At 45.1% G+C, this 13,740-nt stretch overlaps 1 protein-coding gene across 2 annotated transcripts in view; it reads left to right on the top strand.

The window, feature by feature from the left end:
- The window catches only part of ppp2r2ba (protein phosphatase 2, regulatory subunit B, beta a), a 37,419-nt gene that overhangs the window by 15,930 nt on the left and 7,749 nt on the right, over positions 1–13,740 (top strand). Inside the window, exons 1-3 of one of the 2 annotated variants that reach the window (XM_054597279.1) lie at positions 3,632–3,701; positions 11,519–11,616; positions 12,581–12,746. In XM_054597279.1, the coding sequence (XP_054453254.1) occupies positions 3,632–3,701; positions 11,519–11,616; positions 12,581–12,746 (334 nt within the window). Of the gene's footprint in view, positions 1–3,631; positions 3,702–11,518; positions 11,617–12,580; positions 12,747–13,740 lie in introns of those variants that run through there. The other variant, XM_054597278.1, reaches the window with a different exon arrangement.

The following is a 13,740-nucleotide window of genomic DNA, read 5'->3' as shown; positions in this document are numbered from 1 at the left end:
TGTTCCTTTAACTTTTCCTTTTCTTTTTACATCGTCACGTCGAAATGTTTAAAGTTAATGACCAAATACCTGCAAAACTAATGCGAATAATATAAGATTACATACAAACAGGATTTTCCACATATCACCCACCCCAACTCCTATCTGAGACACCGTGAAACTTACTACAGAAGATGTACTATATATGTTTATGGTCTATTTTTGTACAGAAAGTAATAAGAAAATCAAACTATTCCACAAATCATTACAAAACATTACAAAACACATCTTTTGGGCAAATTTAGTGGCATCTCTCGTGTTCAAAGGTATCTGAGTGATTTGCGAACAAATGTGATTATTAACCGTTTAACTGTTCCATTATTTGTACCATATGCATCTCAAAATATGATTAACTATATGGCTCTTAAATATATGTTGTATTGATTTGTCTTTATCTCATATTTGTCTGATTAACTGGAGGAAAATAATCAATATTTGAACCTATTTCAACGGGACATTTTCCAGGGGTCGATATACCCAATGACTGCAATCTCTATCTATGAGGGAACTGCAGTGAAGGTGGAGTATAACTGTGCTATATGGTCAAATATCAATACCCATGTGTACATGTGTGTGCATGCATGCTGCTTTGTATGCAGACAGCGTTTTTGCTGCCTGTAGCCCTACGACGGCATCCCCAGGTCAAGCAATTACCACACATCAAGCGAAGCAATTGGGCATGACTAAAATATCATTGCCATGTGATCGTGTCCCTATGTTTGGGCTGGTGGAGCCTAATTTAACCCACTTTGTCCATACAATCGAGGAGAATTGAGGACACGCTCTCCAATTCTGGGGGCCCCCCTGAGCATTTCCTGCAAGCCTGACACACAGCAGCTGGGCTGTAGACGCGCCGTGACTGGTCTCCTACCCAGCGGAGTGGGAGATGGGGTGTGATGAGCAAGAGAAGTGAGGTAGCGGAGGAGAACAAGAAGCTGGAGGAAGAGGAAGGAAGCATTAAATGAGGGATTGGAGTGGAAAAACTTGAGGCACTTTGAGTGAGGGATCTCAGACTGTGCCTGTATTGACTCCCTTGCAAGGTCACGTGAATCGATTTGAGAGCGAATGGTTTCCGGTCACGGTTGTTGCTCTGAGATGCTCTCCATAGGTATATGAGCCGGAGTGGTCACATTTGGACTCGGCGGGAAAGAGGGGGGAGAGAAGTGGAAGGGGTTAAGGGGAGAGGAGATTGGCATATATGCACAGGGAATGGGACAGAGGCAGGGAGGGAGACGGTGATTGATCCCCGGCTCTGGCTCCGAGCAGCATTTGCCACTTATTCCCTCATTATACAGTCAAATATCTCGGTGCCTTTAGCTGCCACCCCTGCCCTTCATCTGCCTGTCTCTCCGCCTTTTATTTCCCCCCTCGCCCTCCCAACAAAATCTGACAAACCTGAACCTCTCATCCATGCGGCTTCATTCTACTAAATCCATTGTTTCCACTGATTTCATTTCAATTTCATCCGGTCTTCCTGCTCAGCTGTAACTTAGTCTTTTTTGCGGAAGACGAACGCTCTGTGTTTCTTTTGTCCTTGTAAAGCCTGTTTAAATATTGATAGAGATGGGAAGCACCGCTGACCACTCAGTCAGATCCGAGAGGGTCAAGGATGGCAGAGTTTCTCTGCAGATTTCAATAAGGGGGCAGGGGACTGTAAATATGCTAGCATGTGAATCACGGGCCCCCGCAACCGCTCCAGCAACCTTCATTATCCCGCTGCATGGATAACGCCCTGTAATGTATTCCAATGCAGATGGAGGTTGGAGGGTGATGGGGTGTAAAATAGCATGTGTAGGAAGGCCCTGTTTTTCGTCGACTAGCAGCCTGCCGCCCTCACAGCCAGATACCCATTAGTACAGGAGCAGAGGATTGGATGTGCAAATGGTCCCATGGATTAGAGAGCTAATGCATTTAGGAGAGGGGGCTCCACAATCTCTTTATTGCCACTGCTGTGTAGTGTATGTGTGTGTGTGTGTGTGTGTGTGTGTGTGTGTGTGTGTGTGTGTGTGTGTGTGTGTGTGTTGAGGCTCGTGCAGGGGAGATACCCTGTCCCTTTGTGGATCCTGAGAGATTTAGAGTAAAGTGAGTAGATAAGGGCAGGGATGCACTGCGAGCACAGCCACACTGATGCAACACACACACACACACACACACACACACACACACACACACACACACACACACACACACACACACACACACACACACACACACACACACACACCAGAAGAGGGCTTGTTGTGTGTGCTGTTATTAAAACTCAGCATGGAAATGAGATCTTTCCAGTAAGAGGCGCAAAAGGCGGCCCTACTAATCTAATTAATCAGCTTCTGGGATTTCTCATTTTCTTCTGCCCTCTTTGTGGCTCAGCAGTCTTCTCCCTTACACAACTCATCCTTGTCGCCTCTCTCCTTTGTGTCCCTCTCTGCCCTGATTTCTCTGAATCTGAACTTCACACCCCATCTCAAGCGTTTGGGCAGAAACGTGCCATGTCATGCGCTTCCTATAACACATCTTATGAAAGCCTCTGTTGTCCTCTCACTGTGAGTGGCTGTTCTAGGCCCCAGTGTTCAATCTGCTGCGAGGATATATGGATGCCTCTGCAGCAAGATGGAGGGACGGTGATGCAGGATCTACCTGCTAACAGGCCAGAAGGCAGCTGTCGGCTCTACACGCTCCAAACCTTGTAGGTGGTCATCAAGCTGTGAGCGAGCAGAATATGAACTCTTCCTCTGTGTCGGTGGGTCCAGAGAGAGCATCACGTTTGCTGCTTTTTTTTTTTTTTTTTTTTTTTTTTTTTAAAGAGCCAGCCACCAGGCAGCATGGGAGGGGCCCCCTCCTTCGCCGAAGCACAGCAGCAGAAGCAGAAGCAGCAGCAGCACAGTGGGTAACTACAGTACAGCTCTGCTCTGGGCACAGTGAGTCAGCTGAGCAGCCGGGATCACAACCGCCGGTGAATGAATGGAGGAGAGAGAGGAGACCCTGCAGTGTCTGGATACGGAGAGGCGAGTGTGCGCCACTCTGGAGGGATGACATGGAAAGAGCGAAGTGATCGGAGCAAGCTTGTTGACGCATAATCCCGCCCGCCCCGCTGGCACTGGGAGGGGGCAAATCTAGCCTGCCTAAACTCAAATCCTCCACAAGAGATTTACCAAGTGCGCTGCTGCTGCTGCTGCTGCTGCTGCTGTTCAGCCACCTTCAAGGCATTTATTTCCTTTTTTTTGACCACATCTCTGGTGAAAATTGGCATAGTTGTAATATTTTCTGGGGGGATGCATATGTCTCTGAAGCAGTGGACCCTAATGCGCTTTCATTATTAGAGAGTTGAATCCACTGCTGGGATCGGCACTGTCACTGCGTCGCGGACGGTGCGCGGTTGGATGCGCCCCTGAGGTTGTGGACAGGACCTGCCCGTACATCAGCATCAGCATCAGCATCATCACAGGTATTTTGATCGTGACTGTGTTGATTACACCGGAGATCTGGAGCCATGACAGGCCCCCCGCTGGCCCCACGGCCCGCCTGCTGACGGTACCGGGCAGGATGGGAGCAGGTCTGCCGCTTTCAGGATCCCAAACCAGCCGATTTATCAATGGAGGAGGAGAGTGACACCCGGAAAATCAACAGCAGCTTCCTTCGCGACCACAACTATGCAACCGAAGGTATTTAAATAGATGATGTTGGGCGAGAGGAAGACTCCCTTTAAGCTGTTTTACCGGCACATAAACTAACCCGAGGCTGCAGCTAGAGGGACGCTCATATCACAGCAGAAATAACAAGGAATAAGAAAAAAAAAAACATAACTATTGAGCAAATAGTCCTATTTAAATGGTTTGGGTGATACAATTGATATATTAGCCGTTATAGTGACGCTGATTGGCCCATGAAGTGCGTAAACGCGCATTTAATCACCTCAGTTACACTATAATCTGCTAAAAGGGGAATTAAAGGAATATTCCTGTCAGGTGTCATAAGCATGGAGCGTCTGGTGTCAGTAGCAGGAGATGATGAAGTGGCTTCTTGTCACGCCTGCTATTTTAGGATGACCATCCTGACCGAGGGGAATCAGGGCCTTAATCTGTGTGGAATAAATCCTGCTGTACAGTCTGGAGGCTTTATAGCATGTGATCAGTTGAAAATGATGCATTCTCGATGAAAGAAAGGTGGTTTTTTTCCCTCATTCTGTGTTCACTTGTTATAAATAATTAGACAGAGAAGGTGCCCTAATTTAAAGAGGCAGTTCAGTTAAATATTCCTCTCTCGCCCCCCTCTCTCTCTCTCTCTCTCTCTCTCACACACACATACACACAGTGCTTTTTTTCTTCTTACTGTACATGCTCATAACTGGAGCTTTGAACAATAGCTGTTTTCTGCAGCACCAAGCAGGCGTGTTTCCTCCTCATTGATCACACATCAGCCCCTTGATAAACCTGTTAACTAATTGATGCAAAACAGTTTCCTTATGTCAGTTCCACCAATCTAAAACATTGATTTACCGATATGACGCTGTCATTGATTACATTACCACCTTCGAGAGACTTGTTTTACACAGACTAAACATTCTGTCATGTGATACACAGTACACTGCCTCTTAATATATCAAATTACACATCAATACTTATTTGCCAGATTAATACAATATTTCAGTTATGTAGTGTATGTGTTGATTTCTATTTTCTGAACTGTAAATAGTTGACTTTCAGGTGTTGTGCCAAATTTGAAATGAGAACAGTTAGTTGTCTTTATTGTTCAGTTTGAAGCATAGTTATATTTGCCGGGCAGTCAGTTTTAATAATAGTGTATGCTGGACTGGGGAAGCCATTCATTCCTTAATTTCAGCACCCTACCATAAATTATGCTCTGAGGAAAGTCCTTTAGACTAAAAGCTAAAAATAAAGTGTTCTCTGCATAGATTTATGTGTGCAGATATTTATTCTACCAGTTTGAGCTTTTTGATACTTCCAGCATCTTATTTAAGATAAAGCCGGACCCTTTGCCATCAGCTCAGGCTACTGATGCCCTTGCAGGTCGGAAGAGAGACAAAGTCAAAGCTAAGAAGTCAGTGAGTCTCATTCTCACATCCTGCTGCTTTCCTCATTTTTTTTTTCCTTCTGTATTTAAATATGGAGGAGCATCATCATTTGCTCCGCTCCTGCTCTTACAGATGATTCCCTGTCACTGCTAAACACACAGACACTGGTTTAGAGCGAGAAGAAGTGAAGTGGGGGGTGGGAGTGGGTGTGATGGATATCTTTGTTTGATGTGTGCGCTGAGATGAAAAACAGGAGGGGGTCTTCCTCTTTCCCAGCTTTCCCTGTCGCTCTCTTTCACTCTTTCATTCGTTTGAGCAGGAGAAAGTGTCTGAGGGTGACCCAGGCTGTAAAATTTGTCTCCTAGAAAAAAGGACTGTCTGGTCTGAGGCCCATCTGCGCTTTTCAAACAAGGAACGTCTACTTTTGTTATTTTTTATTGCTTAAATTTACGACCAATCGTCACACCTCATATACCATGAATGAGTGTGTGTGTGTGTGTGTGTGTGTGTGTGTGTGTGTGTGTGTGTGTGTGTGTGTGTGTGTGTGTGTGTACCCATTCACACACTCGCTCTCTGTCTCCTAAAGTGGTATGTAGTCAGTCTGAAGCCAAAGATCATACACCCCAGTGTCTGGTTCTACATAAATTCACCAAAGTGCACGTGCAACATCAGGCCCGGTCCATTCAGACCACACACACACACACACACACACACACACCACACACCACACACACACACACACACAGTCTCACATACATGTACAGGTCCCAGTGGCGGCGGGCTGGTAGGGATTTCCCTCAGGCCGTGCTTGCCCACAGCAGCAGGACACTTTAATGATGTCACATTTTAATGATGTCACCGCCGCTGACCTTTGGTTTGTACCAATCCCACGCCTCAGTGGGTCTGTGGGTGGCTACATTGACTTGGCTGTAGGTGCACATACTGTGAGTAGAGCTGTGCTGCTCATCCATAGTTGGACATTTAAAATAAATATATATATTCTCAACCTTAATGCAAACACTTCCAGATTCTTCACTGTTGTCTAGATGAAAGAAAATGGCTTTACAGTCTGATTTGCATTCCCCGGCAGCGTGCAGATGACACGTTGCTAATGGAGATAAAATGGATGGTGTGTGTCTCATTGCAGCTGTGTATATCAGTGTGTGTTGAGTCAATGGACTGTTACGCTGCTACGACATGAGTCTTGGCTAATTTTCATAATCTGCACCTTGGATGTTCCTTTAATGGATGAAATTGTCAAATAGCACAACACCACTTGGGGTGTAGAAATGTAAATAGCTTCCTCGCTGTGAGGCAGGACCTAACCTAATGTCTGCTGTGGTATTGATTTCTGGTCCTTTACAATTTAGCTACCGGAACAATGGCCTAAAGATCTATTGGTAGGACATGTAATCCCTTCCACCTTCTCTCCCCTTCCCCCTCGTTTCTCTCATTCTCCCTTACTGCTTATATATGTCTGTCTGATGCAAGTACAAGCTTCTGTGTGATGTGACCCCTCTAGACCCGTTGAATACTGATGCAGTCCCGTAACAGAGAGCGCACAGCCTTTATTGCAGCTGCTGATGAGAGCGAGCAGAGCACAGCCTATGGTTGCCTGTGCCAAGGCAAACGGCCTGGGGCCACACTTTAGGACCCCGGCATAAAAAGATTTAGCCCAGCATACCCCCAGGTCCCATCCATTATTCACTGCGAAACACTCAAAACGCCGAACCCCGCCTCAGCACATAGCGCAAGAAAGATAATGTCTATGTGTGTGTATGGGGGTTGGTGTGGCGGGTGGCGGGTGCTTAATGGCAAGCTGTGAAGTTGGGGCGAGTCACACTCCTTATTCAGCAGCTGCTTTCATCCCCTGATTAGCTTCTTATTAAGTCTGCAGCTCCATGAAAATTTAATGAGAATTTATTAAAGAATACCCGTGGTGTTGCTACTGTAGGATGATTACAAAAAAAACAACTTATTTCTCAACTGGCTTCCTGGTCATTTGAGGCATTGCTGTGATAGATGTACTGTATGCGAGTCATTCGGCGCACTGCTAGCCTGAAGGGTAAGCAGTGTTTGACCTTTCTGGACTTTATAATGGGATACATTTGTAAGTTTTGATAGATAATTCCTGTGTCCTGTCGAGGAAGCAGCGTCACTTGGACGCTTTGACGAAAGGGTCACTGCAGATACAGGATTTCAGGTGTATGTCTGTTAAGCAGCCATCTAATGTTTGATTCACTCCAGCTTTGACAACAGGAAGATGAAAGGGATTGCACCAAAGCAACACAGAGAGATAGAGATGGAAGAGACAGCTTTTGTTTTGGTGCTGGATTATAATTCTATGCACCCCCGCTTCCCCACCTTCCCCCCTATCCCCCTCCCACATCTTCAATTTCTAAGAGAATACCAAATAACAAGCATTTGAAACGATCTCACTTGGTATTCATGTTGGCACATGCAGGAATCGATCGCCGAGTTCACTGCTTTTTTACCACTTTCGTCCTGTCCTGTGTTGTGTCTGTAGTCAGATGTGTGCCACGCTGATGTGTTAATGAAGTGTGAGAAGTGAAGCAGTAACACGTCTCGCCCATTTCACCCTCAACTCCCTGGAGTGTGGGGATATAGGAAAGCAAGCACACACATGCTTTCACGCACAAAAGAGAGACTACACACACACACACACACACACACACATATTCTGTCTCATTCTCAAGGGGCTGATCTTGGAGAAACCAGGTTAATTAGCTTGTTCACTCCAGATCTTACAAAGAGTCATGCTCTTCAGATGAAGAGAGCTGCATTGTTCTCTGTTGCTTTGTGTGCAGCTATTAAAGCCTAATAAACCCTTAATCATATGGCTGGGCACCGAACCAGTAGGTAACAGGGTTCACTCAAAATTTGGATTGATCTCCATTGTTTGTGGTGTAAAAGAAGCCGTTATCAGTTGCCTATCTATCACAGAAAAGTCGCTTTGGATAAAAGCGTCTGCTAAATGACTGTAATGTAATGTAAAATGGTGAATCAGATTTGCGATACATGTGTGTTCATGTTCCTGAAAAAAGACAAAGTGCAGATTGATTTTTTTGTTGATTATCATTGGAGGAACAAGCGCGGCGAGTGAAAGAGAGTGCGAGAACGGACCTGAATTATCCCCCGGCCTGATCCTTTGACGCAGGCAGCTCAGCACAAGTGCTGTAATCCTTTCCTCTCCACCTCTACCGCTAACAAAGCATTTACACGACACCATGTTGCTCAGGTCCCTCCCTCTACCTGGAATTATTGCACAGCACTTACGCAACTAGCTTTCCATGCAGTCACACCATTTTGGGTCTGACTGTCTTACACAACCCTCCAATGCTACAGGATCAAGCCTCAGTTTGTTTGTCTGGGTTTTTTCTTTTTTTCCCATCCCTGACGGGATTACATGTTGTCTAGAGGTTAGCCCGGGTGCTCCTATTTTGGTCTTTGCTGTAGTCTGTACTGATGAGATACACTGTGCTCTACGATCTGTTATTGACCTACTTACCTCCCCAGACTTCCCCCCTCTTTTCTTTCAGTGGCCCTTTCTGTTATGCGTGATAGATAGATGGTTGCATGCGCGGGCGTCTATAAATACATTCAATATCCTCGCTCCCCGCCCTGCGTTCCGGCTCCTCGTGCACGCTTTTCATTCCAGAATCAATGCATATCTATGTTTCCATCCAACAGGCTTGAGTCTCGATTCTATATTGCATGCTGAAGGGGAGTTATTGAGGGTCAGATCGGTGAACAGAAACAGATAGGAGCCTGTGTTATTTCAGTCGTATACACACACACACACACACACACACACACACACACACACACACACACACACACACACACACACACACACACACACACACACACACACACACACACACACACACACACACACACACACACACACACACACACACACACACCAGCAGGCTTGTCTGTGTTATTACTGGTGATGGATGTGTGTTATCTTGAGCATCCCTCTGATGCATCAAGAAAAGCTGACCTGTGTGTGTCAGAGCTGGCTGGCCACAGGATTTATGGGCCTCATCTGGTTGTGGTCTGCTGATGAAGCTGTGTGTGTGAGAGAGTGTGTGTGTGTAAGTACACATGCGATCATAAACCGAATCACCAACCTGCTGCTACTACCAGTTCACTTTGAACCTGCTAATGCTAACGTAAAAAAAAAAATTCTGATCCAGTGCAAGCTGAAATCACAACAGACCCCTCCCACCTGCTAGTCAGCTCGTTTCCTTTAACGAAAGTGTCGGAAAACACTGTACGTTGGCATTTTTAACACAATTCCATCAGTGACTGAGGTTTAATAGATTGCATTGTCTGCTTTGAATAAATTTGCATGAGGAAAAACTAATTTTTAGGGAAGCATTCCATCACGTTACTCGGAGTTTCTGCTTCACTGGCTCCCACCGATTCTTCATTCAGTGAGATGATTGAAGGATGTATCCGTGTGTAAACTCGTTAAAAGGCAACCATCTATTACTGTTTCTCCTCAGTGACTTAATGGGTTAATGATGAGTGCTGGAGAGAGGGGGAGACAGAAAACAGTATGAAGGACAAAAAGAGAGAGAGAAAGAGAGGAGAATATTCAAGAATCCTGACTGCAAAGCTGATTCCATTCGATTCAGAGCAGTGGCTCTGGCCTGATGGTGTTGGAAGTGACCATTATGCGTGTGTGTGAGTGTGTGCAAGGGAGGGGGGGGGGCACTTCACATATCTGTGCATGCAGATACAGAAGGAGAGATAACTACAGCATCTGCCTGTGCAACAACGATATGGTGTGTCAGTGGGGTACTCCCAGGCTGTAATTAGGTCAGAGTGTGTCTTGTCTGTGAAACATTAATTAGTTTCTAGACTAAAATATGAGTGTCCCCCACCCACCCACACACACACACACACACACACACACACACACACACACACACACACACACACACACACACACACACACACACACACACACACACACACACACACACACACACACACACACACACACACCTCAAGCCAATATCAACACATAGACATAAGAATCCCTCTGGTGTCTTTCTCGTCAACAATAAAATAAAACAAGGGAAAGACACACACACACACACACACACACACACTCGTACATCCGAAGACACTTAGTCATTCCCACCATGCACAGCAGCTCTATGTGCAGAGATGAGCGCGTCTACAGGGACTCTATTGTCTGAAGTTGTGTGCTGCATTGAACAGAGCACACTCCCCCAGATGCAGTAGCAGGTTTTCACTCTATTGCAGCACTCGCTCTGTCTGCTGAATTACAGCTAGCATCAGCAACTAAGTCTGAGAGCTATTGGCACAGGCACACACATACTACACTCCAACTGCCGCTAGAGATGGAAACGGTCTCCATGGCAACATTCCCCTCTCCTGTTCAGCGCTCCGCCAGTAGCAGGTCCACAGAGGGCGTGGGGGGTACAAAACAACAGGCTCTTTCTTTCTCTTTCTCTCTCTCTCTGTCTGTCTAATATTATTGTAGCTGTTAAACAGAGGACTAGCCTCTACTGTGGTGTGTGTGTGTGTGTGTGTGTGTGTGTGTGTGTGTGTGTGTGTGTGTGTGTGTGTGTGTGTGTGTGTGTGTGTGTGTGTGTGTGTGTGTGTGTGTGTGTGTGTGTGTGTGTGTGAGAGTGTGACAGTCATTATGCCCGGGGCTGTATAATAATTACAGTCACCATTAGCCTCTCCTAAATCCAGTCAGATGTATGTCTTTGAGGAGAAGAGGAAAAGCTACCTTAAGGGTAGGTGTGTTATTTACTTTTGGAGAAACTAGAGCCTGCAGACACATAAAACAATGTTGACAATGGAGTATAAATGGAGCAAATATATATATATATCTATATCGCTATACATATTGCTTTTATAGTTTTGTTATCCTGTTGACTGCACTGCATAGATTGAAAGTTGAAAAAGCATGCCACACATGCATAGACATATATCAGCTGCAAAAAGTGCATGGTTTAAAGGTTTTTATGTTTTTTAATGAAGGAGCAGGTGATTCACTGAGCAGCACGGGGTCTTGCAACCGGGAGGAGAGAGGTGAATGGCATTATTAGTGTGGCGGCTGCGTCCTTTAAAAAGCTGGCGTTCAATTAAATGACACAAATTGGGTCACTTCAGTCAGACAAGGGGCTGAATTAGTAGATATCATGCACTGACTCATTCAGCGGTGTCTCCTAACCCATATTACACCAAACTAGGGTGTCTGTGCCGGAGAGTCCTCTGTGATTCCCCCCTCCCTTCCCCTGACATGCTTTTTCTAGAAGTCACTCTACCAGATCTCACTGAAAGGTCTTTCTTTCTGTCCGACTGATACCTTGACAGCTATGTGTACCTCCACACTGACATTTTCTCCCCCTCTTCGCTCTGCTTCCTGTGTTACAGCTGACATTATCTCAACGGTTGAGTTTAACTCATCGGGGGAGCTGTTGGCCACCGGGGATAAAGGAGGCAGAGTGGTTGTCTTCCAGAGGGAGCAGGAGGTAGGAAATGCCAACAATGCAACACTAATTATGCTGCCCTTCTGCTGAGAGGATTTGACAGCCTTGAAACATTTAAGTTGAGTTGTTTGCTTCAAAATAACTAGCTATTAAAAAGGGTTCATTTAAAAAGAATAGCTAGCTGGAAATTCAGCAGTAAATATCTAAAAACCAAAAACAATAAAAATCTCTTTTAGAGCTAAGAAGCTTCAGTGTGGCCATCATAATAAACTCATGTTACATGGAGTGGCATTGTTTAAAACCACCTAAATGTATTCTGGATTCCAGTTAAGATGCCAAGGTTTCCAATGATACCCAATACTTCATGCTGAATTACAGAGATTAAATATGTGCAGATGATGCATTGTACATCTAGAATTTAACATTTCATTTAAAGGAGAAGCCATAAAGATATAGCATCTTGGAACTGGCCGTTGATTAAATGTAAATGTGCCAAAAACTGTAGCTGTTATAGAGTGCTAGAACAAGCAAATAATGATAATAAAAAAAACTATATACAGTATATGTGTGTTTATGCTAGCGGCTCTATGGGGCTGTACTAGGTACACAACAGAGCTTTGAGCTAACACTAACTTCAGCATGCTCAAACACTCGCAAATATAATGTTTACCATGTTCATCATCCTAGTTTAACATGCTAATATTTGCTTATTATAACCAAACACAAAGTGAAATTGAGTCTAATGAGAATGTCAACAGTTTGTCACGTATGTGAGCATAAACAAAAGTATTATAGATTGAATCTCTGCTAAAATGGCTTAATATTTGATCTCACTTTGAGGCTACTTAAAGGGAAGTTTAAGGAGACTAGAATGTACGTTCATAGTAATGTGTTCTTTTTATCAATCGTTGCACATCTTGTTAAGGAATTAAAGACTTTATAACAAATAATCTTGTTTAGTCAACCGCAAACAGGTCAATCTCTTACTTTGTTTCTCTTTTTTCAGAGTAAGAGCCAGCCCCAGCGTCGAGGGGAGTACAATGTTTACAGCACATTCCAGAGCCACGAGCCAGAGTTTGACTACCTGAAGAGTTTGGAGATTGAGGAGAAGATCAACAAGATCAAATGGCTTCCTCAGCAGAACGCCGCCTACTTCCTGCTCTCCACCAACGGTCAGTCATTCAGCTAAATTGGCCCTGCTGCTGTGGGAGCAACGCGAGTGACAAAATGGTCAACAAGACCATTAATCTGCCATGAGAGTGTGTTCAGATGTGGGCAGAGTGTTGTTACTCAATAACAGTGTTGAGTAAAGGCATGATTCACTCCTCACAGAATGGTCAGATAAACAGCTGATGTAAGAGATCTTATTAATATCACATGAAAATGTCTTTTTGACTGTCAGTGTGAATGTATTGGTGTTTCGCTTCACTGAGCAAGTGCCACCAGCAGAAGCGTTTCAGATTGAGAACTTCATGCATGACTGCCACAGCAGGAACACACACACACACAAAGACAAACACACACACATATCAAAGCTTGTGCCACCACGTGCCATACATGCACGCCAGCTCAAACAGACACACACACACACACACACACACACACACACACACATCAGAGAGAGAGACGTCTTGCAGATTGTGAGCTTCATGCATGGCTGCTACAGAAGTGCTAGCGGTGGCTGGAGCAGATGGTGGAGCGTCCTGTGGAGATGGCCTCGATGCTCTGACACCAATATTCACAGCGGAAATTAAAAGAGAAAAAAAAAAGGTAACAACCTGACTGCTGCCGCCATCCCCCTCTCTCGACAGACCGAGAAGATGAGATGTAACTGGTGTTTGGGTGGTGCAGAAATGAAAAGAGCCCAGATGGCTTTTTTTTCGGGGGGAGCGTATATAGCCTGGAAATGTAGTCAACATGTAGATTGATATCAGTGACATCATGTCACATCAATGTACACAGGAGCCGCCATTCATCATTCCCGCTGGCTCCAGCCCAGCTACATGCCAGATTGGTCGCCCAACCCCCTGCATCCATCTTGTATCTGAGATTCACTGTAGTGAGCCGTGATCTAACTGTATTTTTATTTTTGTGTGTCTCTGTGTGTGTGTGTGTGTGTGTGTGTGTGTGTGTGTGTGTGTGTGTGTGTGTGTGTGTGTGTGTGTG

This window comes from Anoplopoma fimbria, chromosome 4 (assembly GCF_027596085.1).
Source record: "Anoplopoma fimbria isolate UVic2021 breed Golden Eagle Sablefish chromosome 4, Afim_UVic_2022, whole genome shotgun sequence".
Taxonomy (NCBI): Eukaryota; Metazoa; Chordata; class Actinopteri; order Perciformes; family Anoplopomatidae; genus Anoplopoma; species Anoplopoma fimbria.
The sequence above is the reverse complement of the archived record's forward strand: the minus strand, read 5'-3'. Positions and strand labels throughout refer to the sequence as shown.